A 26,239-nucleotide genomic window follows, 5' to 3' on the forward strand; every position below is an offset into this window, starting at 1 on the left:
GAGCTAACTGTCGGGAAGACTCAAGGGCCAGTCTAGCATATCTGTCTCTAGTAGTATCCCACAAGCTGTGCACAAAGGAGACTAATCTGGTAAGCGCCTCAATCTCCATAGGAGGGGCAGCTAGCTCTACTCGAATGATAGCGTTGAGTACGGAGGCCTTGGCTCTGATCAATCGAGAGATCATAGATACCAAGGGCCTCTCCATACGTCTCCAACCATCCTGGCCTACAGAAGGTCCCCATATCACCCCATACAACATAGCTGAGGCTACTAAAGTATCAAAGAGCTATAACTTTGTCTGAGGTTCCTGGAACTGAACCTGCGAACACATCCTCTCCAAGCCTCCCAAGGCCGCAAAAGCTCTAGTCAATCTAGTCTCTACTGCTCTCCCCAAAGAAAACCTCGGCCCAGTAAAGACAAACCCAAGGTAAGTGTATGCATCTGTATACTCTACAATCTCCTAATCATATGTGAAAGTCAGTACTGATCTCCTGATCCACTGTGGTGTCACAGAAATGAAATGAAATGTTATATCTTCAAAAGGCCAAAATGACTATGAGACCAAACTGATACAATCTTGGTGGATCTAATACAATGTCTGGGTACAAAAATAAAATCAAGTAAAGTAAAAACTAAAATCTTAACTGCTAGATGTGAATTAGGCAGCTAGCTGGAACTGTGTAGGATATGAGTAGGGGGGGGGGGGGGGGGGGGGGGGGGGGGGGGGGGGTGTGACTGGGGGCTAATAGTAATACAACACAATGTGGGTGCGCGTGTGGGAATATAATGGGTGAGAGTTTAGTCGTGGGCGTCTAGATCTCCCTAGCTTGGTCGCTCGATCGATCAACGTGCCTTTGGTGTGACGAGAATGTGAGCTTTGTTGTGGTAGTTGCACCTCTGGCTGCCCAGTGTCCACTCTAACCAAGTCTGTGATCCATCTTTGAGACTGGCTAGCCTCTCCTCTCATTAGGCTCTCTCTGTGTCTACGCAGCTCGAGCAAAAACAGACCCAGACATCTCTGGTCCTCATACCCCATGAGTCTAGAAAGTGGTCCAAAGCCCTCTCTGAACAGGGAGTGTAAGCGGCCTCATATCTCATAGTAAACTGGGCAGTGGCATGTGTAGTGCAACTCTGTCTCAGGCCCCATGTGACATAGGGGACATGTCTTGGCCTCTGCTGGTACTCCGTTGTCTCTACTAGTCTCAATCCGAAGCTGGTGTGAAAATGTGTGTATCTGGCCAATAGCACATCGTATCCCATGAGATAAGTGGGTGTCCATGTATTTGGGCCTCCTCATAAAACCATCCTCAATAATAGAAAGCCATTTTCGTGCCCAACTCCGGAGCTGGCTGTATCCAAGTCCTCCTAGTATCTAGCTGAATCAGGTCTTGGCGGATGAGCCTAGTGATCTCGGACTGTGTAAGAGTCAAAGAGTGTGCATCCAATGAGTACTGGAAGGGGGGCAATCTGTCCATGCTGAGAGAGAGAGAGAGAGAGAAATGAAATGATATATTAACGTCTTCAAAAGGCCAAAATGACCTATGAGACCATCAGATACAAAGTGGTGAATCTAATACAACGTATGAAGTACAAGTACAAAAAGTACTGAAAGTAAAAATGAAAACTGAAAATGAGTGTGAAATGTGAAATGTGAAAATGTAGAATAGGCCCTCAATGACAATCTGGGTGTCGTGCTAGAATGCCTCTGATCCTCTGTTGGAGTCTCCGTCGATGGAGTGTGCTCCTGTGTCTCGGTCGTGGTCGTCTCGATCTCCCGAGCTCAGTCGCCTTGTCAATGAGGGTGCCTCTCGTATGAATGCGGGTACAACCCTGTGCTGGTGGTTGGTCTCTTGGCTCCCTCGATCCAAAGAAGTCTGTGATCTGTCTTTGCGACTGTCGTGCTCCATGTCTCCTCAACAGACTATCTCTATGTCGATGTAGCTCAAGTAGATATAAGCCAAGGCATCTCTGATCCTGATACCTCATGACTCTATCTAGGGGTCCAAAACCCTCCCTGAATAAGCAATGGAAGCGCCCTCGTATCTCATAATACACAATGCAGTGGCATATGTAGTGTAGCTCTGTCTCTGGCTCTCCACCGCATAGTTGACATATCCTAGACTCCGGCGGTATCCCTCTGAATCTACCCATCTCAGTCTCCAGCTGGTGTGAGGATGTGCGAATCTGACCAATAGCACATCGCAGACCATGAGACAAATGAGTGTCCATGTAGCTCGGACGAGTCACAAACCCATCTCCCGAAAGTTGGAGAAGGTGCTCTTTGTAAAAAGCCATCTTCGTGCCCAACTCCTGCATCAGTTCTACCCATGTCCTCCTGGTGTCCAACTGTATTAGATCCTGCCGAATGAGTCTAGTGATCTCCGTCCGTGTGACTGGCAGGGAGGGTGCATCTAGGGAATACTGAAAAGGAGGCAATCTATCCATGCTAAGACCATGCCTCTGAAACCATGAGGTCATCTGCGCATACCAACATGATGCATCTCCTTGCATCGCTAACTGTCTAGAAGACTCAAGAGCCAATCTAGTATATCTGCCTTTGTGTATCCCATAGACTGTGCATAAAGGACACTGATCTAGTAAGAGCCTCAATCTCAATAGGAGGGGCGGCTACCTCCGCTCGAATAATCGCATGTGGTACGGAGGCCTTGGCTCTAATCATCCGGGATATCATAAATACAAAGGGTCTCTCCATGTTCCTCCAACTGTCATGATTCACAGATGGTCCCCAAACTTGGACCCCATAAAGCATAGCTGAAGCAAGCAAAGTATCAAAGAGCCATAGCTTTGTTCGTGGTTCTTGAAACTGAACCTGCGAACACATCCTCTCTAACCCTCCCAATGCCGCATAGGCTTTGGACAGTCTAGTCTCTGCTGCTCTCCTCAGAGTAAACCTCGGTCCCGTGAATACCACCCCCAGATATGTATATTCATTTGTGTACTCCACAGTGTCCTGACCATATACGAGTGTAGGTGCCGATCTCTTGATCCACTGTGGTGTGGTGTTAAACACCATAACCTTGGTTTTACCAAGGTTCACAGACAGTCCACTATCCTCTGCAAAGTTGTGCAATGCATCTAACTGTCTCTGCATGCCCTCTGGCGACTCTGATATCAACACAATATCAGCAGCATATAATAATAAAGGGATCCATGTCCCTGCTAGCTGAGCGCCTCTGTCACCCTCTCTGTCAATGTAGTCAGAGACCTCATCTACATACATACCAAAAAGTGTAGGGGACAAAGGACACTCTTGCTTCACTCCAATAGTGGAATGAACAATGTTAGAAATCCCCTCAAGAGTGCGTACCTGGCCAGTCACTGAGCCGTATAAAGCCATGATCCCCCATATGATCTCTGTGGGTACTCCCAACTTCAGAAGTTGTGCATCAATCTGGCCCTCGGCATTGTGTCAAATGCTTTGCGGAAGTCCACAAAGCAACAATACATCCGTCTCCCATGTGCCTGACCCTCCTCAATAATGGCTATGAGTGTAAGAATATGGTCCAAAGTGGAGAAACCCCTCCTGAGTCCAGCTTGTCCTGCTGCTCGTATGCCCTCATTTTCTGCCCATTTACTCGGTTGTTGTTCAAGAATGGATGCATACAACCGTGCCAATGTGTGCCCTATCATAATAGTACGGTAGTTCCCTGGCACAGTGGGGTCCCCTGCCTTGAAGAGAGGTACAATAGTAGATAATCTCCAGGACTCGGGTAGTCCCTCACACATGACACGGTTAAACAACCGCGCAAGAACCTCTGACAATAAATCTCTAGCATGTATCAAGTGCTCTGCCACCAAACCATCATGATCATATGCTCTCCTAGTCCTCATCCTGTCAATGACATTCTTCACCATCTCAGTGGTAAAGAAGGTACTAGTGGCCGGACATGGTTCTAGAGGGTCTGGTAATGGTGGTTGCCCAGGTACTGTATATAATGATGCTGCATACTGACCCCAAATCTCGGGAGAGGTAATCACTGGAGGAGGTGAGTGCTCATGGAAGAGACGCCAGGCCTCACCTGAATCTCGACTCAAAAAGAGCTGATACAAATCACATTCCATCTGGGCTAAAAAGGCCCGCTTCTTCCGTCGCACTAAGCGCCGAAGGGCAATCCGAGACTGTCTATATGTAATGACTCCAAGTATAAGCTCGCTCTGAATCTGAACTCTCATCTCTCTGCATTCCTCATCATACCAACTATTCTGAGGCATGTTCCCAGAATGTCTTCTCTAATCTGGTTGAGTGTGTGGGTATGCCTCTGCTGCAGCCCCATGCAAGATCTCCGTCAATAAAGTGGTGATCTCTTCCATTGTATATACAGGCTCGGCTGCCCACATCCGTCTGTAAATTTCTTCCACATAAACTGAATCCGTCTCTGGTGTAAAAGTATACCGTGTGTGTGCAATCCTCCGTGGTGTCTGAGAGGCACTATACTGGAAAGAGATTGAAAAAGTCAGGAGAGCATGGTCCACTGCTACTCCAACAGGCCTAAGACCCACACTGAGATCCTGAATATTAGAGATGAAGCTCGGTGAAGTCATGACATAGTCCACCGTACTGGCCCCATGTCTGTGTGGAAAGCATGTGAATCCCCCAGACGAAGGAAAAATCTCTAGACCATTAAGTATGGCCAGACCATGCGTAGTCGTCATCTCCATGAGGTATCTCCCATACTCTGTGTGCTCTCTATCCTGTGAGTGTCTATCAAGTCCCATCTCCGATATATCCATGTCTCTAAGCATCTCCTCCGAGGTATCATAAAATACCGTTTGGGAGTTGGCCGTCCTGCATTAAAGTCTCCCAAGAGAATGATATCTCCATCTCTAGAGAACTCCCATATGTCATCATCAAGTATAGAGAAAGGGGATTGCCCTCTAGGTGAGGTATAGATTGATGTGCTAGGGGGAAAGTAACATATAGCAATGTATAAGAATCTGCCTGTCTCAGCTCTCAGTCTCACCCACATGTATCTCGCCTGGTCATCTCTCCGGACAATCTGTAATAGCGGATGCAACTCCTCCTTGAATAAGACTGCTACCCCTCCTGAACCTCGACTCCCATGCTGGGATCTAGCGTCTGGCCGACAAGCTGTCTCCCATAAATAACCAGTCACATTTGGCATCGACTGTCCAGATTTTTGATGTGTCTCTGAGTAAAAGACAATGTCTCTATCTCTGAAGCCATCTTCAAAGGCACCCACATCCAGCCTATATGATCCATTACAATTCCATACCGCCGTCCGGAGTGTGGTCCCATATTTCTCGCACCGTCATGCTGTGCGTTTTTCCAAAACCACTACTTTTCCTCCTCTATAAAAGGCAATTTTTCCCTTCTCCCTTGCTGCCTTGATCTCTGGCATCAACTCTTGCATATGTGCTATTTGTGCTAAAGTAAGGTCATCCCCCATAAATATTCCAGTTTTCTTAAGTGCTGGTCTCTTCTTCAGGAATTCCTTCCTTGTTTCCAAAGTCGGGAAACGCAAAATAAGTGCTTTCTCTTTGACGTTTCCCTTCTCATCCACTCCCTTCTTTCCTACTCTCAAAGCACCTGTGCATAGGTTCCGGGATACCAGTAATACGCACATGGAGGGCTCTAGTCCTCCTCTTCTGTTCCTCCTCAATGGTCATATTGATGATGGTAGAAGTCTGTGCGGCTTCTGGCATCCGGGCCTTCCCTTTCTTTGCACCTTCAATCCATTTTTCTGCTTCGTCAACTTTATCCTGTGTTTTAGAAAGGCGCTCCGCCCATGAGGAAGCCTCTTTCGAGTTTAGTTCTTCCCCTTCGCGCAGAGTTTTCACCTGCTCCTTAATATCTTTGAGCTCCTTTAACATCGAGGGCTGATTTCCCCCTTCCGTTTTGGGCATAATTTTGCAAGCTGCAAGTTCCCCTTTAAGCTCTTCAATCACTGCATCTTTTTCCTTCATGCACTTTTCCACATTGGTTTTCCAAGATTCAAAGCTTGCAATTGCCTCATCCAACTTTTTCTGCATAATACATTCCATTACATTCACTTATGCCCGCATTAGAGCCTGCATCTCCCCTTTCACATATAGATACATCTCATCATGCTTACCAAGCATCGCTTTATTGAATTCTTTCCTCATATCTGCATACATAGAATTCTTATAACTCTCTGCGTTTGCGTACATCTCTTTCCTGATGTCATCTCTCATAAAGCTGAGCTCAGATTTAATCATCACTTGAACCCTCTCCATCATTAAATCATCTTGGATTCTGACGGTTTTCCCTGCCCGCAATGAGCTTGGCGAGAGTATGCTATCTCTGTTCCTCCGCTTGAATGTCGCTTTCATTTTTTGTGGGGTGGTGAAGCCATCACCATCCTCGACTGGTTGGTCCATCCGAGAGAGAGGAACAAAGCGAGCACTGAGTCAAGGCCCTCACCAGCAGAGGTCTGGCCTCCGCCCTGGTTGGCCTAGCCCTCGTCACCAAGTCCTCGCCCTCGTCCTGGCTGACTTGACTGCTCTTGTCCTCGCCCTGGCAGGCTGGTCTCGTCTCGTCGCCCTTGGCTCTTCTAGCCCTCGCCCTTGGTAGGCAGCTCGCTCTCGCCCTTGGCAGCAGCTCGCCCTCGTCCTTCAGAGGTTAGGGCCCTCGTCCTCGCCCTTGGCAAGCTGCTCGCCCTCTTGACACAGGACCAGCAGCTCGACCAGGTCCAGCTACTCGCCCTCGACCAGGTCCAGCAGCTCGCCCCTCGCCTTCGACCAGCAGCTCGCCCCTTACCTAGGTCTAGCTCGTCCCTCGTCCAGGATCAGCAGCTCGTCTCTAGTCCAGGATCCGCAGCTCGTCCCTCGTCCCTCGTCCAACAGAGAGAGAGCTCGTCCCTCGTCCTTCGTCCAGCAAGTTGGCAGCGCGAGAGGTGGCCAGCCGGTTTGACTCAGCCTGCTCGCCTTCGCCTCAGTCTCCTCCCCTCAGCCTTCTCGCCCTCGTCAGCCTGCTCGCCACAGACTGCTCGCCCTCGTCAGGCTGCTCGCCACAGACTGCTCGCCCTCGTCAGGCTGCTCGCCACAGTCTGCTCGCCCTCGTCAGCCTGCTCGCCCTCGTCCTCAGTCTGCTCGCCCTCAGGCTGCAGCTCGCCTCAGGCTGCTCGCCCAGGTCCAGCGGCTCGCCTCAGGTCCAGCAGCTCGCCCAGGTCCAGCAGAGAGAGAGAGAGAGAGAGAGAGAGAGAGAGAGAGAGAGAGAGAGAGAGAGAGAGAGAGATGAAATGAAATGTTATATTAACGTCTTCAAAAGGCCAAAATGACCTATGAGACCAAAAATTTACAATGCAGTGAATCTGATACAGGTCTGAGTACGGAAAATAAAAAGAAAAGAAAAGATACTAAAAAGGAAACTGCGTATGATATGAGCAGGGGGTGGGAGTAGTGAATGAGGGCTAATATGACACAATGTGGGTATGTGTGTGGTGCAGAGAGAGAGAGAGAGAGAGAGAGAGAGAGAGAGAGAGAGAGAGAGAGATAGCTAAAATTTAAAATTTGTCAAAAGTTATTAATAGGCCAAAAACAAACCATACCTCTAGCTTATCTTCCTTTGCACGATGCTCTTTTGGAAGTAACCGAAACTCCTCAGTTAGCCGGAGACACTCTTGTATATTTTCAGGCGATACAAAGTCCATAGCCACTTTAATGCAAGACTGCATTGCAAATCAGATTGTTTAAAGCCTGATCCAAGCAAATGGCACAACAGCTTAGTAGGTGCTAACAATCCTATTGTACCTGCATATTCCTAACTTGATGAGGGCAGCCTGCTGGAATAAAAATAGCTTCACCAACACGCTGCTCGAACGTCCAAGCTTCAACCCCTGCACATGCTTATAGTTCAAGATTATGAATGGGCATCAAAATAGGCATAATCTCGAAAATTTTTACCAAATTCATCTTTTAGCCGTCGCTTATGGTATTCAGTAAGATATATAGTCTGATCATGGACAGGATGAATGACCTGCAAAAGTGTCAAAAAATCACCTGTCATACATCAAATACCTCTTTGTAGATCAAAGGGATGCTTTTTTTTTGGGGGGGGAGGGGGGGGGGGGGGGGGGGGGGGAGAAGAAGAAGAAGAAGAGAGTTTTATCGCTGTAGGAAACTATCCCAAGACACCTTAAAGATCTAGCCGATGAGGAGAGTTGAACTCAAGACCTGTTATGAAAATGAAATGAAATGAAATGAAATGTTATATTAACGTCTTCAAAAGGCCATAGTGACCTATGAGACCAGAAAGTTACAAGGTGGTGGATCTGATACAAAGTCAGAGAAACAAAATAACCTAATCAACAGTACAAAACAAAGATATATATTATGGGATTCTAGATAGGTCGATGTGAGCTAAGCCGAAAAACTGAGCAAGAATGGGCAGCTAGTTGGGATAGCTGAGTCACAAAAGATCTAGCATCGGTCGTTGGCGGATCTCATCAATTTCCTCCATGGTTAGTAGTCTGACCGGGCGTTGTGCATGCCTGGCCAGCGTGCTCTGAATCTTTTGACGTAGCCTCCATCGATGTTGTGTAGTCCTGCGCAGTCGTGGGCGCCTAGATTTCCCCAGCTCAATCGCTTGGTCAATCAGTGTGCCTCTGATGTGAGACGGGGGGGGGGGGGGGGGGGGGGGGGGGGGGGAGCTCTGCTGTGGGAGTGGCTCTTGCGGCTGTCCCGTGTCTGCTCTGAAGAAGTCTGTAATCCGTCTTTGAGACTGGTTAGCCTCGCCATTCATCAGGCTCTCTCTGTGTCTGCGCAGCTCGAGCAAGAACATACCCAGGCATCTTTGAGAGAGAGAGAGAGAGAGAGAGAGAGAGAGAGATGAAATGATATATTAACGTCTTCAAAAGGCCAAAATGACCTATGAGACCATCAGATACAAAGTGGTGAATCTAATATAATGCCTGAAGTACAAGTACAAAAAAGTACTGAATGTAAAATGTGAAAATGAAAATGAAGTGTGAAATGTGAAATGTGAAATGTAGAATAGGCCCTCAATGACACTCTGGGTGTCGTGCTAGAATGCCTCTGATCCTCTGCTGGAGTCTCCGTCGATGGAGTGTGCTCCTATGTCTCGGTCGTGGTCGTCTCAATCTACCGAGCTCAGTCGCCCTGTCAATGAGGGTGCCTATCGTATGAATGTGAGTATAACTCTGTGCTGGTGGTTGGTCTCCTGACTCCCTCGATCCAAAGAAATTTGTGATCTGTCTCTGTGACTGTCGTACTCCATGTCTCCTCAACAGACTATCTCTATGTCGATGTAGCTAAAGTAGATATAAGCCAAGGCATCTCTGATCCTGATACCTCATGACTCTATCTAGGGGTCCAAAACCCTCCCTGAATAAGCAATGGAAGCGCCCTTGTATCTCATAATACACAGTGCAGTGGCATATGTAGTGTAGCTCTGTCTCTGGCTCTCTATCGCATAGTTGGCATATCCTATCCTCCGGTGGTATCCCTCTGAATCTACCCATCTCAATCTCCAGCTGGTGTGAGGATGTGCGAATCTGACCAATAGCACATCGCAAACCATGAGACAAATGAGTGTCCATGTAGCTCGAATGAATCACAAACCCATCTCCCGAAAGTTGGAGAAGATGCTCTTTGTAGAAAGCCCTCTTCGTGCCCAACTCCTGCATCGGCTCTACCCATGTCCTCCTGGTGTCCAACTGTATAAGATCCTGATGAATGAGTCTAGTGATCTCCGTCTGTGTGACTGGCAGGGAGGGTGCATCCAGGGAATACTGAAAAGGAGGCAGTCTATCCATGCTGAGACCATGCCTCTGAAACCATGAGGTCATCTGCGCATACCAACATGATGCATCTCCTTGCATCGCTAACTGTCTAGAAGACTCAAGAGCCAATCTAGTATATCTGCCTCTGTGTATCCCATAGACTGTGCATAAAGGACACTGATCTAGTAAGAGCCTCAATCTCAATAGGAGGGGCGGCTACCTCCGCTCGAATAATCGCATGTGGTACGGAGGCCTTGGCTCTAATCATCCGGGATATCATAAATACAAAGGGTCTCTCCATGTTCCTCCAATTGTCATGATTCACAGATGGTCCCCAAACTTGGACCCCATAAAGCATAGCTGAAGCAAGCAAAGTATCAAAGAGCCATAGCTTTGTTCGTGGTTCTTGAAACTGAACCTGCGAACACATCCTCTCTAACCCTCCCAATGCCGCATAGGCTCTGGACAGTCTAGTCTCTGCTGCTCTCCTCAGAGTAAACCTCGGTCCCGTGAATACCACCCCCAGATATGTATATGCATCTGTGTACTCCACAGTGTCCTGACCATATACGAGTGTAGGTGCCGATCTCTTGACCCACTGTGGTGTGGTGTTAAACACCATAACCTTGGTTTTACCAAGGTTTACAGACATTCCACTATCCTCTGCAAAGTTGTGCAGTGCATCCAACTGTCTCTGCATGCCCTCTGGTGACTCTGATATCAACACAATATCATCAGCATATAATAACAAAGGGATCCATGCGCCTCTCTCGCCCTCTCTGTCAATGTAGTCAGAAACCCCATCTACATACATCCCAAATAGTGTAGGGGAAAAAGGACACCCCTGTTTCACTCCAACAGTGGAATGAACAATGTCAGAAATACCCTCAAGAGTGCGTACATGGCCAGTCACTGAGTCGTATAAAGCCATGATCCCCCATATGATCTCTGTGGGTACTCCCAACATCAGTAGCCTGCACATCAATCGGGCCCTCGGCACTGTGTCAAATGCTTTGCAGAAGTCCACAAAGCAACAATACATCCGTCTCCCATGTGCTCGACCCTCAATAATGGCTATGAGTGTAAGAATATGGTCCAAAGTGGAAAAACCCCTCCTGAATCCAACCTGTCCAACCTGTCTTGCTGTTCGTATGCCCTTATTTTCTGCCCATTTACTCAGTTGCTGTTCAAGAATGGATGCATACAACCGTGCCAATGTGTGCTCTATCATAATAGTACGGTAGTTCCCTAGCACCGTGGGGTCCCCTGCCTTGAAGAGAGGTACAATAGTAGATAATCTCCAAGACTCGGGTAGTCCCTCACACATGACAAGGTTAAACAACCTCGCAAGAACCTCTGACAGTAAATCTCTAGCATGTATCAAGTGCTCTGCCACCAAACCATTATGATCATATGCTCTCCTAGTCCTCATCCTGTCAATGGTGTTCTTCACCATCTCAGTGGTAAAGAAGGTACTAGTGGCTGGACATGGCTCTAGAGGGTCTGGTAAAGGTGGTTGCCGAGGTACTGTATATAATGATGCTGCATACTGACCCCAAATCTCCGGAGAAGTAATCACTAGAGGAGGTGAGTGCTCATGAAAGAGACGCCAGGCCTCACCTGAATCTCGACTCAAAAAGAGCTGATACAAATCACGTTCCATCTGGGCTAAAAAGGCCCGCTTCTTCCGTCGCACTAAACGCCGAAGGGCAATCCGAGACTGTCTATATGTAATGACTCCAAGTATAAGCTCGCTCTGAATCTGAACTCTCATCTCTTTGCACTCCTCATCATACCAACTATTCTGAGGCATGCTCCCAAAACGTCTTCTCTGATCTGGTTGAGTGTGCGGGTATGCCTCTGCTGCTGCCCCATGCAAGATCTCTGTCAATAGAGTGGTGATCTCCTCCACGGTATATACAGGCTCGGCTGCCCACATCCGACTGTAAATCTCCTCCACATAAACCGAGTCCGTCTCTGGTGTAAAAGTATACCGTGTGTGTGCAATCCTCCGTGGTTTCTGAGAGGCACTGTACTGGAAAGAGACTGAAAAAGTCAAGAGAGCATGGTCCATTGCTACTCCAACAGGTCTAGGTCCCACACTGAGATCCTGAATACTAGAGATGAAGCTCGGTGAAGTCATGACATAGTCCACTGTACTGGCCCCATGTCTGTGTGGAAAGCATGTGAATCCCCTAGACGAAGAAAAAATCTCTAAACCATTAAGTATGGCCAAACCATGCGTAGTCGTCATCTCCATGAGATATCTCCCATACTCTGTGTGCTCTCTATCTTGTGAGTGTCTGTCAAGCCCCATCTCCGATTGTCACGTGACACATCCCAACCCTATGTGTCCGTGGACAAGCTACACCATAACAGGGTTTCCGTCAAGTCCAGTCAAGTTAGATTAGGAGTGATCTGGCACTTTTGTGAGTCTATTCGTAGACCGTGCATGCCCAGTCACTCAGTGTAGATGCATATCCTCTGGTTGCATAAGCATAAGCATAAGCATTTCCATCAGATTCCATCGGAGTCAATTTGGGGAATTTTCAGATGACTTTATCCCATTTTTCCCTATTTTTGACATTTTTCACTTATTTATTGAGTGACTTTTGTTGGGTACTCAGTAGGGCAAATTGGGTAAGTTAATTTATAAGCAAACCGAAGTTAGCACAAATTGGCAGATGAGCAAAGACACACAGCAGGCTTCCCCAAGCAACAGGTGTCCCACCCTCTCTCAGCAAGAACCCTCTCCATCCCCTTGGCGAGGCCAACCCCTCAAGGCTAGCGTTTTCATCATAGAGCACTTCTCCATCTCTGGCATGTCCAAGATCTGCCATCGCCATCCCTCTGGCTGCCCTAGCGTTTCCTCACATGCAAGAGATCGCCAGCAAGTAGAAAAAGGCCAGCGTTTTCACCTTGGAAGCATCAGCGTTTTTGCCATCCACTAACGCCAGATAAATCCCAGTCAAGGCAGCGATTTCATCAAGCCATTTGCAGCAGGTCATCATAGCCGGGTAAGGGTTTCTTAAGCACTTGAAAACCTGCAGTTTTCAGCCAGAACCCCTCTGCTGTCCAGCGTTTTTCAGCAAGGAATTTCGCCCCAAAAACGCAGCCAAAAAGCAGAGGACAGCAGCGTTTTTCATCACCCTTTCGACCCCGACCAAAACAGTCATTTTCAGCCACTAACACAGCGAGAAAACAGCCATCTTCAGCCACCAAGAAGATCCCAGATTTCAGCCTAAGTCGCCGCCGTCATCGTCGTCGTCGTCGTCGGCATAGTCCCATTGCATCAGTCCATTGCATTTGCATTGTACGCATTTGTGCAATCAAGTAGACCACTCTCGCCGACGAGAGTGGGGCCTTCGGAGGAGGGTTTTACAACCTCTCGGTGTCGTATCTCTTCTCTCTCCTTCTCTCAGTCTCATTCACTTGCACGCACAATCCACTCACTTTGTTCGTGACCACAGCACTCTACAGACGGAAAGCTCTCTCTTTCCCTAAGAACTAAAAGGAACCTTGAGCAGTAAAGATCACTAATCTTGAGAAAATACAACATTTATTCCGCTGCACCTTACATTGGTATCAGAGCTTTGGAAGTGTTCTGCATTACTCAAGGAAAGAACCACAAGAACCACAAGAATTTTTTTTGCTTGTTGCGGTCGCACGAACCCAAGTTTACTTGGGCGTGGCGATTCCTAATCGTGTTTTGTTGAAGAGTGACAGGAATCCCAAGAAAGAAGGGCTTGTCCAGCCTCCCCTTGTGTCTCTTTTCACTCATTGAGAGCGGACCGTGCACTTAGCGGCCGGCCAATCGACGTGAGGTGGGAAAAAGCAACCTTGGTGTGAGCGCAAGGCCACCAAGGGGTGCGCCCGCAGAAAAGGGTAGAACTCGGGTGAAGAGAAGATCCTTCTCCAACGCGATTTGCAAGCGAAAGAAACCCTCAAGAACCTCAAGACCTCAAGACCCAAGTTCCTCGTGAACTTAAGAACCAAAGATCCTAGTGCATGGTCGTCACCCGAAGCGGCATGGATACTTCGCATTCAGGTGATGAGCATGAGAGAGGCGACGAAGGATTCTCCCCACCAGGAGATTTTTCCAACCCTCGCCCTTCACCATCTACGCAACGAGTTGTCCTCACTCCTATGGAGATGATGGTCAAATCGATGTTGGACATGATGGCACAACAACAAGAAACGAATCGAGGTACCTTGGCACAACTCGCAAGCAAAGCAGATGAACAAGCAACAAAGGACCGTGCACAAGAAGCCAAGGACCGCGAGCGCGATGAAAGAAACGACAAACTTGCTGCACAAGAAGAAGAGAATCGACTTGCTCAAGAACGTGAGCGCATTGCTCTTGCCGCAAGACAAGAAGAACATCGACTTGCTCTCGAACGCGAGCGCATTGCTCTTGCCGCAAGACAAGAAGAACAGCGACTTGCTCTCGAACGCGAGTGCGCTAAACGAAAAGAACGCAAAGCAGAAAGGGACGCCGAGCGAGAAGCTCAAAGGAAGATTCGTCATCAAGAATTTATTTCCCAAGTCCTAGCCTCGAAGACCGAATCACCCAAAGGTCGTGGGAGTTCGTCAAGTGGCGCAAGCCACGAGGCGGATTCACACAATCCAGTCACAGAGAAGTTGACTTTCAGTAAGTATGACGGTAAGATGGATGCTACTATTATTCATTCTTAGTTGCATCAATTTAATGCTTATTTTGTGACAACTAAGAAAACAGGCAACAACAAAGTTTTGACGGGAGCTATGTACCTTGCCGGTGATGCCATAAATTGGTATCAGGCTTGGCAAGAGGCACAGCTAGCCGCGCACCTAGAGGTAGCCGACGATCTCACGTCCCTCTCTTTTAGTTGGGCTGATTTCCAATACAAGCTCAAGACGCGGTTTATGCCACCTCAGTACCTTGCACGACTAAAGGACGATTGGCGAGCTCTCAAGCAAAACGGTACGTCGGTTATGTCTTTCTCTAATCGGGTTTTGCAGCTCGGCACTCAATTACGCAAATCAGATAAGAAGCGCAAGGAGGCATTTCTTTACGGATTGGACGAGTATATCAAGTATGATGTTGAGGTACTCGATCCACCTGATCTCAACAAAGCGGTAGCCATTGCTCTCGCCCACGAGATGAAACACAACAAAGGAAAGCCTAAGGAAAACAAGACTTCTCAAGGAACCCCGCAGAATTCTCAGAACACACAGAATGGTAAGAACGGTAAGAATGGTAAGAATGGTAATTCTTCTAGCCCTTCTTCCTCTAATTCCTCGGAAAAGAACTCTAACAATGAATCTAAGGGTAAAGCTAAAGCACCTGCAAAACCAAAGCTAACCCCTGATGAAAAAGCTTCTCAAGGAATTATAGGAGGATACATCACGACTGAAGAACAAGTGATTTATGCTAAAGAAGGTAGATGTTTTCAATGTCACATTAAGGGTCACATTAAGAAAAACTGTCCTAAAACAGTCCCACCTAAAGAACCAAAGGCACCCACAACTACCACAAAGTATGTCACAACACAACCTGCATCTTCTCATGACTCTGACACACACATTGATGAATCTCTCATGAAGTGTTATGGTCATGTAAAAGGACAACGTTTTATCATATTGTTTGATCCAAGCAGTATGCATGATGTGATTAGTCCCCCTCTTGTTGAGAGAGCCCGCCTAGAGGTTAGTCAGAAATCTCCTATCGAGGTTTCTGGCTTCGCTCCTGGTATGGACTCTCTCATCACGAAGGAGTGCCTTGATGTGATGTTTACCGTTCAGCAAGCTTCTTTTGGTAGGAAATTTCTTGTGTCTCCTCTCTCAGGATGTGATATGATTTTAGGCATGAAGTGGTTTCGTGAACTGAACCCTCTTGTTGATTGGGAGGCTCTCACTCTCACTTTGCATGCCAAAACAGATTCCCCCCTCATCATTCGTGCTGAGGAGGGCTTGCATTCTTTGCCTCTCATCTCGCATGTGCAGGTAAAGCGTGAATTACGACAAGGAGCACAAGCGGCATTCATATATGCTGCCCCAGTTTCCCAGAGCATTCAGGCTCTAGGTAAGTATTCGGAGTTGTTTACGAAATTTAAACATCTCTTTTTGTAGGATGATCTTCCACCTCATCTTCCACCGGAGCGGCCGGAGGACCATCGCATCGAGCTTACGCAGCCTGTCAGTAAGGCTCCCTACCATTTGAACAAGTCACAGGAGGAAGAGTTAGAGCGACAACTCACGGAGTTGGTGGCTAGAGGATTCATACGTCCTAGTGTAAGTCCTTTTGCTGCCCCTATTTTGTTCGTTGGCAAGAAGGATGGTTCGTCTCGTTTGTGTGTTGATTACATGGCATTAAACAAGATGACCTTCAAGAACAAGTTTCCGATGCCTCGCATTGAGTATATCCACGATAGGCTCAATGGGACAAAGGTTTTCAGCAAGGTCGATCTCAAAAGTGGATACCATCAGGTACGGGTATTCAAAGGCGATATTTTCAAGACCGCCTTTCGCACCGAGCGAGGACAATGGGAGTATATTGTTATGCCTTTTGGATTGACAGGCGCCGTGGGTCGTTCAATCGTCTCATGGAGGTCGTTTCGGCGACATGGTAGGTGTATGTGTGTTCATCTTTCTAGATGATATTCTCATTTTTTCTGCATCGTGGGAACAACATGAAAGAGATGTTGAAAGGGTACTAACTTGTTTGGATGAGTGTCAGTTGTACATTGAAGCTAAGAAGTCTGAATTTTTTCTTACTGAAGTCACTTATTTGGGTTATATCATTTCTGCAGATTGCGTCAAGCTAGACCCCGCGAAGGTGGAACAGGTTCGTAATTGGGATTTGCCCAAAACTGCATATGATGTGCGTTCTTTTCTTGGTTTATGTCAAGCATATAGTTCGCACATAGAGAATTTTGCACGCATTGCTGCACCTATGACTGATGTTTTGAAAGGGGTAAAGACTCGCCGTCAACACGTAGACTTGCCCGAGGCAGCCATTGAGGCTTTCGCAGCTCTCAAGGTTGCGGTGACAGAAGCATCGTGTCTTATCCTTGCTTCTTGGGATGACCCCTTTGAGGTATGGACGGATGCGAGCAATGTCGCCATAGGCGCTGTGCTCCAGCAGCATGGTCGCCCAGTAGCTTTCCTTAGCCGGAAGCTCAATAGTGCGGAAAAGAATTATTCAGTTTATGATAAAGAACTTTTGTCTGTCATTCACTCTCTTAAGCATTGGAAGCATTTTTTGTATGGTATAGATTTTACAGTGCGCACAGATCATCAAGCCCTCAAGTCGCTACAGTCTATGCCTAGTGCACATTGGAGTGATCGCCAAGCGCGGTGGTCACAATTTTTTGAGCAATTTGGTGGTTTGATTGAGTATGTGCCTGGGAAAGCTAACCCTGTTGCAAATGCGTTGAGTCGCAAAGGACAGATTTTGGCTTTTGAGTCAAGAACCACATTTTCTATACAGGATGAGTCTTTTGACAGCATGAAGAACCAGTATGCATATTCGGAGTTTGGTAAGTATTGGTTGCAGGCTCTTGCTTCCCAAGGGCCCAACAACTATCTCATTCGTGATGGATTGTTATTTTTTCGTCAGCGTCTATGTGTGTTGCTCTCTCTCAGGCCAGCCATATTGCATGATGCACATGACTCTCTCACGGGTGGGCACAGGGGTATGAACACCACATTGGAAAAGATTGAACGATTTTTCTATTGGCCTAAAATGCGAAAAGATGTGTTTAGTTATGTCACACATTGCACTATATGTCAAAAAGTAAAAGCTCCTCGGGGTAAGCAGCAAGGCCTCTTGCTTCCGCTGCCTATTTGCGAGGGACCTTTTCAGGATATCTCTATGGATTTTGTGACTAACTTACCACCAAGTCAGCATTCAAGGAACACTCAATGTTTAACTATTGTTGATCGTTTCAACAAATTCTGTATGTTGATTCCCTGTAAGGCCACAGTTACTGCACAAGATGTTGCACGATTGTTCATAAAGCATTGGTACCCCATCTGTGGTTTGCCAAAGTCCATTGTTTCAGATAGGGATGTTAAGTTTACGTCCAACTTTTGGCGTGCACTCTTTGAAAATTTTGGCACAAAGTTGAATTTTTCATCTGCTTTTCATCCACACTCATATGGTCAAACGGAAATTTATAATCAGTTGGCTTTTGATGTGTTGAAGTCTTATGTTCATGATCAGCAGTCTCAATGGGAGCTCTATCTTCCATTGGTACAGGCTATTCTCAATGATTCCTTCTCTTCTGCTATTGGTCGAACTCCGTATGAGGGAGCTTTTGGCCGCCGATTCCAGTCATTGTTGACTCGATCGGTCAGTCAAATACCTGATGCCAATGCTGAGAGTCAGTCATTGGATGAGATTTCTGAGAGTGTGAAGCTTCGGCTAAGCAAGGCTCAGGAATCTTATTCTCGACATGCTAACAAGCATCGTTAGGAAGTCTCGATCAAGAAAGGAGATTGGGTGTATCTACGGATTATGAAACAACGTCTTAAGCAAGTTGGAAAGAAATGTCCTACGTTATCTTTTCGTATGTATGGTCCATTTCCAGTCATCAAAAAGATTAATGAGGTTTCAATGAAATTAAAGTTGCCTAACTCATGGTCAATGCACAACGTTTTCCATGTTTCTTGGTTGAAAGTGTTTCAGGGAACACCTCCAAAGGACGTTTCGGAAGAAAAACAACCAGAGATGATCGATGAAGCAGAAGTCATGGAGCCGGAGCAAGTCTTATTGCATCGGTTTCGCCATGGTTCGAAGAAACAAGTACGACAGTATTTTTTGAAGTTCAAAGATCGAGGAACCCATCAAGCAGTGTGGGTAGACGAAGAGTTCAAGGATTATCCAGAGTTGTTGGCAGACTACAAGGAAGCCATGCAGCTCGGTACCAGTACCTCACTTTATAAAGGAGGGGATGTCACGTGACACATCCCAACCTTATGTGTCCGTGGATAAGCTACACCATAACAGGGGTTTCCGTCAAGTCCAGTCAAGTTAGATTAGGAGTGATCTAGCACTTTTGTGAGTCTATTCGTAGACCGTGCATGCCCAGTCACTCAGTGTAGATGCATATCCTCTGGTTGCATAAGCATAAGCATTTCCATCAGATTCCATCAGAGTCAATTTGGGGATTTTTCAGATGACTTTATCCCATTTTTCCCTATTTTTCACTTATTTATTAAGTGACTTTTGTTGGGTACTCAGTAGGGCAAATTGGGTAAGTTAATTTATAAGCAAACCCAAGTTAGCACAAATTGGCAGATGAGCAAAGACACAGCAGGCTTCCCCAAGCAACAGGTGTCCCACCCTCTCTCAGCAAGAACCCTCTCCATCCCCTTGGCGAGGCCAACCCCTCAAGGCTAGCGTTTTCATCATAGAGCACTTCTCCATCTCTGGCGTGTCCAAGATCTGCCATCGCCATCCCTTTGGCTGCCCTAGCGTTTCCTCACATGCAAGAGATCGCCAGCAAGTAGAAAAAGGCCAGCATTTTCACCTTGGAAGCATCAGCGTTTTTCCATCCACTAACGCCAGATAAATCCCAGTCAAGGCAGCGATTTCATCAAGCCATTTGCAGCAGGTCATCATAGCCGGGTAAGGGTTTCTTAAGCACTTGAAAACCTGCAGTTTTCAGCCAGAACCCCTCTGCTGTCCAGCGTTTTTCAGCAAGGAATTTCGCCCCAAAAACGCAGCCAAAGCAGAGGACAGTAGCGTTTTTCATCACCCTTCCGACCCCGACCAAAACAGTCATTTTCAGCCACTAACACAGCGAGAAAACAGCCATCTTCAGCCACCAAAAAGATCCCAGATTTCAGCCTTAAGTCGCCGCCATCATCGTCGTCATCGTCATCGGCTTAGTCCCATTGCATCAATCCATTGCATTTGCATCGTACGCATTTGTGCAATCAAGTAGACCACTCTCGCCGACGAGAGTGGGGCCTTCGGAGGAGGGTTTTACAACCTCTCGGTGTCGTATCTCTTCTCTCTCTTTCTCTTAGTCTCATTCACTTGCACGCACAATCCACTCACTTTGTTCGTGGCCACAGCACTCTACAGACGGAAAGCTCTCTCTTTCCCTAAGAACTAAAAGGAACCTTGAGCAGTAAAGATCACTAATCTTGAGAAAATACAACATTTATTCCGCTGCACCTTACACCGATATATCCATCTCTCTAAGCATCTCCTCCGAGGTATCATAAAATACTGTCTGGGAGTTGGCCGTCCTGAGAGAGAGAGAGAGAGAGAGAGAGAGAGAGAGAGAGAGAGAGAGAGAGAGAGAGAGAATGAAATGTTATATTAAATGTCTCAAAAGGCCAAAATGACCTATGACATCAAACCAGTACAATCTTGATGATCTGATACAATGTCAGGGTACAAAATATAGAATATATTCAAGAGGAGAAATGAAATGAAATGAAATGTCATATTAACGTCTTCAAAAGGCCAAAGTGACCTATGAGACCAGAAAGTTACAATGTGGCGGATCTGATACAAAGTCAGAGTAACAAAATAACAACAATACAAAACAAAGATATATACTCTGGGGTCCTAGACTGGTCGATGTGAACTAAGCAAAAGCAAAATAGGCGGCTTGCTGGGATAGCTGAATCACAGGAGATCTAGCATCGGTCGTTGGCGGATCTCATCAATCTCCTCCATGGTTAGTAGTCTGACCGGGCGTCGTGCATGCCTGGCCAGAGTGCTCCGAATCTTCTGATGTAGCCTTCGTCGATGCTATGTGGTCCTCCGTAGTCGTGGGCGCCTGAATTTCCCCAGCTCAGTCGCTCGGCCAATCAGTGTGCCTCTGGTGTGAGACGAGAGGGAGCTCTGCTGTGGGAGTGGCTCCTGCGGCTGTCCCGTGTCTGCTCTGAAGAAGTCTGTGATCTGTCTTTGAGACTGGCTAGCCTCGCCACTCATGAGGCTATCTCTGTGTCTGCGCAACTCGAGCAAGAACAAACCCAGGCACCTTTGATCCTCGTATCCCATGACTCTTGAGAGTGGTCCAAAACCCTCTCTGAACAGGCAATGGAAGCGGCCTCGTATCTCGTAGTAGACGGGGCAGCAGCATGTGTAGTGCAACTCTGTCTCAGGCTCCATGTCACACAAGGGGCATGTCCTGGCCTCTGCTGGTACTCCGCTGTATCTCCCAGTCTCAATCCGTAGCTGGTGAGAAGATGTGCGTAACTGGCCAATAGCACATCGTATCCCATGAGACAAGTGGGTGTCCATGTATCTGGGTCTCGTCGCAAAACCATCTTTTGTAAGCTGGAGAAGATGGTCTATGTAGAAAGCCATCTTCGTGCCCAATTCCTGTGCTAGCTGTATCCATGTCCTCCTGGTGTCTAGCTGGGTCAGGTCCTGGCGGATGAGCTTGGTGATCTCTGACTGTGTAAGAGTGAGAAATGAAATGTTATATTAACGTCTTCAAAAGGCCATAGTGACCTATGAGACCAAAAAGTTACAAGGTGGTGGATCTGATACAAAGTCAGAGTAACAAAATAACAACAGTACAAAACAAAGATATATACTATGGGATCCTAGACTGGTCGATGTGAACTAAGAAAAAAACTAAGCAAAAATGGGCTGAGTCACAAGAGATCTAGCATCGGTCGTTGGCGAATCTCATCAATTTCCTCCATGGTTAGTAGTCTGACCGGGCGTCGTGCATGCCTGGCCAGCGTGCTCCGAATCTTCTGACGTAGCCTCCGTCGATGCTGTGTAGTCCTCCGCATTCGTGGGCGCCTAGATTTCCCCAGTTCAATCGCTCGGTCAATTAGTGTGCCTCTGGTGTGAGACGAGGGGGATCTCTGCTGTGGGAGTGGCTCTTGCGGCTGTCCCGTGTCTGCTCTGAAGAAGTCTGTGATCCGTCTTTGAGACTGGCTAGCCTCACCATTCATCAGGCTATCTCTATGTCTACGCAGCTCGAGCAAGAACAAACCCAGGCATCTCTGATCTTCGTATCCCACGACTCTTGAGAGTGGTCCAAAACCCTCTCTGAACAGGCAATGGAAGCGGCCTCGTATCTCGTAGTAGACGGGGCAGCGGCATGTATAATGCAGCTCTGTCTCAGGTTCCATGTCACACAAGGGGCATGTCCTAGCCTCTGCTGGTACTCCGCTGTATCTCCCAATCTCAATCCGCAGCTGGTGAGAAGATGTGCGTAACTGGCCAATAGCACATCGTATCCCATGAGACAAGTCGGTATCCATGTATCTGGGTCTCGTCACAAAACCATCTTCCGTAAGCTGGAGAAGGTGGTCTCTGTAGAAAGCCATCTTCGTGCCCAATTCCTATGCTGGTTGTATCCATGTCCTCTTGGTGTCTAGCTGGGTCAGGTCTTGGCGGATGAGCTTGGTGATCTCTGACTGTGTAAGAGTGAGAGATGGTGCATCCAATGAGTACTGGAATGGTGGCAGCCTGTCTATGTTGAACCCATGTGCCTGAAACCATGATGTCATCTCCCCATACCAGCATGTTGTATCTCCTTGTATGGCTAACTGTCGAGAGGACTCAAGTGCTATGCGAGCATATCTGTCTCTAGGGAGTTCCCATGTGTGGTTTATGAAGGAGACTGATCTGGTGAGCCGCCTCCACCACTAGTGGGGGGGCCGCTAGCTCTGCTCGGATAATGGCCCGTGGTACTGATGCCTTGGCTCTAATGAGCCGCGAGATCATAGAGACGAGATGTTCCCCGATCCATCTGTGCGACCTGGCCTCCCGCGGTGATCCAATGAAGGTCCCCATATCTCAGCTCCATAGAGCAATGCTGAAGCCACCAAAGTGTCAAAGAGCCAGAGCTTCGTCCGGGGCTCCTGAAACTGAACCTGCGAATACATCTTCTCCAATCTACCCAATGATGCGTGGGCTCTAGTCAGTCTGGTCTCTGCTGCTCTTCTGAGTGAGAATGCAGGTCAGCTAAAAACCACTCCAAGGTAAGTCTAAGCATCTGTGTAATACACAGTCTCGTGGCTGTATGTGAATGTAGGTGCTGACCTCCTGATCCACTGTGGGGTGGTATTAAACACCATAACCTTGGTTTTACCAAGGTTGACAGACAACCCACTTTCGTGGGCAAACGTATGCAAAGCATCCAATTGACGTTGCATTCCCTCTGGGGATTTGGAGATCAACACTATATCATCAGCATATAACAGAAGTGGGATCCATGTCCCTGCCAACTGTGCACCTCTATCCCCATCGCTCTCAATGTAGTTAGAAACCTCATCCACATACATACCGAAAAGAGTAGGAGAGAGCGGGCAGCCCTGCTTCACCCCAATAGTGGAGTGAACCGGTGTAGAAAGTCCCTCCGGGGTGCGTACATGCCCTACTACTGATCTGTACAATGCCATGATCCCCCAAATGAGCTCTGTGGGTACTCCCATTTCCTGTAATCTGCGCATCAATCTTGCTCTGGGTACTGTGTCAAAAGCTTTGCGGAAGTCCACAAAGCTACAATAGATCCGTCTCCCATGAGATCTGCCTTCCTCGATGATGGCCCTGAGTGTCAAGATATGGTCAAGAGTAGAGAAGCCTCTCCTGAACCCTGCCTGCCCAGTTGCACGCATTCCTTCCCTCTCTACCCATCTACTCAGTTGTTGCTCAAGAATGGATGCATACAACCGTGCTAGTGTGTGTCCAATCATGATAGTGCGATAATTCCCAGGCTCCATGGGGTCTCCTGACTTGAAGATAGGTACGATCGTAGATAGGCTCCAAGTGTCCGGTAGGCCCTCACACATGGCACGGTTAAACATAACTGCTAGAAGCTCTGCCAGTAGGTCTTTGGCATGCATGAAATGCTTAGTGACTAAGCCATCATAATCATATGCTCTCCCAGTCCTCATCTTGTCAATAGCTTTCTTCACCATCTCAGCGGTGAAAAAAACACATGTGTGTGGGCATGGATCGGGGGGGTTGGGGAGGGGCGGCTGTCCAGGTACTCTGTACAAAGATGATGCGTACTAACCCCAGGTCTTTGTGGAGGAAATAGCGGGGGGGGGGGGACTACTCATGAAAAAGCCGCCACGCCTCACGCGAGTCCTGACTCAAGAATAGCTGATATAGATCCTGCTCGAGTCGAGCCAAAAAAGCCCTCTTCTTCCGCCGCACGAGGCGTCGGAAGTCAATCTGTGACTGTCTGTGAGTGACGTCCCCCAAAAGCACCTCCCTCTGAAGTCTAGCTCTAGTCTTGCGGCACTCCTCATCGTACCAGCTGTTCTGAGGCATGCTCCCTAATCGGCAGTTGTGCTCAGGCTGGGTGTGTGGGTATGCTTCTGCTGCTGCATCATGTAATGTCTGTGTCAGTATAGTAGTTAGCTCCTCCAGAGGTCGCCCCGGGTCCTCAGTGCATAGGCGTCTGTAGATCCCGTCCATGTATACAGAATCCGTCTCCCGTGTGAAGGTGTAGCGAGTAGGGGCTGCTACCCGTGGCCTGTGTGCTACACTGAACTGGAAGGAGATGGTCATCGACACCAGAGCATGATCCGTTGCCACCCCGACCGGTCTGGGCCCAACTGTGAGATCCTGGATACTAGAGATGAGATTCGGCTGTGCCATGACATAGTCCACTGTGCTGGCTCCATGTCTGTGTGGGAAGCATGTAAAACCTCCCGCAGCAGGAAATCTCTGTAGGCCGTTCAAGATGGCCAATCCATGTGCGGTGCCCATGTCTATCAGGTGTCACCCATACTCAGTATATTCCACATCGTGTGATAGTCTGGACCGGCCTGTCTCTACAACATCTAGCTCTCTTAGCATCTCCTCTGAAGTATCATAAAACACTGCCTGGTGATGGGCAGTCCTAGCATTGAAGTCCCCTAGGATGATAATGTCACCATCCCTAGAGAACTCCCATATGTCATCATCCAAAATAGAGAAAGGGGACTGTCCTCTGGGTGATGCATAAACTGATGTACTTGGGGAAAGTAGCAAATAGCTAGGTAGAGATATCTGCTTGTCTCTGCTTTCAATCTCACCCACATGTACCTAGCCTGCTCATCCCTGCGGGCTCTATGTATCAGTGGCTGCAGATCCTCTCTAAATAACACTGCCACTCCCCCCGAGCCTCGCCCTCTGTGCTCTGAGAGTGTCTCCTGTCTATAAGCTGTCTCCCACCTGTATCCACTGATGCGAGGCATGGATTGCCCAGGGGCCTGGTGTGTCTCAGAGTAAAAGATGATGTCTCTTCCAGTAAAGCTATCCTCAAAAGCACCCACATCAAGACGCATAGATCCATTACAATTCCAGGAAACCACTTTGAGTGTGGTCCCATAAGTCTCGCACCGTCATGTGGAGCGTCGCTCTAGTATTACCACTTTTCCATCTCGGTAAAAGGCAATCTTGCCTTTTTCCCTTGCCGCTCTAATCTCTGGCATTACTTCCTGCATATGAGCGATCTGCGAGAGGGTGAGATCATCCCCGAGAAAGATGCCAGTCTCTTTAAGAGTTGGTCTTTTCTTCAAGAAGGACTTCTTCGCTTCCATGGAGGGAAAACGGAGGATGAGTGCTCTTTCTTTTGAGGTTTCTCCACTGCTTCCATTTTTCTTTATGTTACCCACTCTCCATGCCCTTGTGTGCGTCGACTCATGAACCCCCATCAAGGCTGTGAGTTCTTTTACTTCTTCGTCCACATTGCCTTTGTCTTTAAGACCGCAAATTCTCACATGTAAAGTGCGCACCCGTCTTCTTTGCTCCTTGCCTTTTCCTTTCTTGGCCACCTTGATCCATTTCTCGGCTTCATCCGCCTTCTGTTGAGTTTTGGTAAGATCCACCCAAGAAGTCGTCATTTCTTTGTGTTGCTCTTCTCCCTCTTTGATGGCCCGTACTTGCTCCTTGATCGTGTTGATTTCTTCGATTACTGAGGGTTGCAGTTCGCCCTCTTCCAGTGTGTTTCTTGATCGTGCTTCGACGAGATCTTTCTTGAGTGACGCAATCTCTTTATCTTGAGTCGTCACTCGGTCCTCCAGCGTACTTATCTTGCTCTCTTGGATCAACACGCGTCCTTCGAGCATGTTTATTGTGCCCAAGAGATTGCGGTTCATCTTGGTAATGGTCTCCGTCATTTCCTCTTTGCACTTTTGAATGGCATCCTCCAGGGGTCGGCTTTATCGTTCAGCTTCCTCATGCTTGATCGCCTTCCGCAAAGGAGTCACTAAACGTATGTGTGCACCCACACTAGCAGCGGGCGCGGTAGCTGGGCGAGTGGGGGAGTGTGAGGAGGTATGGCAAGGGAGGGGCAGCGATAGAGAGAGAGAGAGAGAGAGAGAGAGAGAGAGAGAGAGAGAGAGGCTAGAAGAGAGAGAAGGGGGAGCAATGTTAGAGAACCGGAGTATAGTGTATTTTAACCGGCTGAAATTGCAAAATCCCGGCTAGATTTTGAGCTTGCCTTTAAGAAAAAAAAAAAAAAAAAGAGATGGTGCATCCAATGAGTACTGGAATGGTGGCAGCTTGTCTATGCTGAACCCATGCGCCTGAA

The 26,239-nt window shown here is 47.7% G+C and overlaps 1 protein-coding gene across 5 annotated transcripts in view; it reads right to left on the reverse strand.

Moving 5' to 3' along the window:
- Positions 1 to 26,239, reverse strand: part of LOC147445949 (uncharacterized) — a 55,791-nt gene that overhangs the window by 20,690 nt on the left and 8,862 nt on the right. For all 5 annotated transcript variants that reach the window (XM_086525272.1, XM_086525276.1, XM_086525275.1 and 2 more), the window contains exons 10-12: positions 7,906 to 7,978; positions 7,753 to 7,838; positions 7,551 to 7,670 (exon numbers count right to left, since the gene is read on the reverse strand). In XM_086525272.1, the coding sequence (XP_086381398.1) occupies positions 7,551 to 7,670; positions 7,753 to 7,838; positions 7,906 to 7,978 (279 nt within the window). The remainder of the gene's footprint in view (positions 1 to 7,550; positions 7,671 to 7,752; positions 7,839 to 7,905; positions 7,979 to 26,239) is intronic.

The sequence above is a fragment of the Adiantum capillus-veneris genome, chromosome 12 (assembly GCF_014529385.1).
Source record: "Adiantum capillus-veneris isolate H3 chromosome 12, ASM1452938v2, whole genome shotgun sequence".
NCBI lineage: Eukaryota > Viridiplantae > Streptophyta > Polypodiopsida > Polypodiales > Pteridaceae > Adiantum > Adiantum capillus-veneris.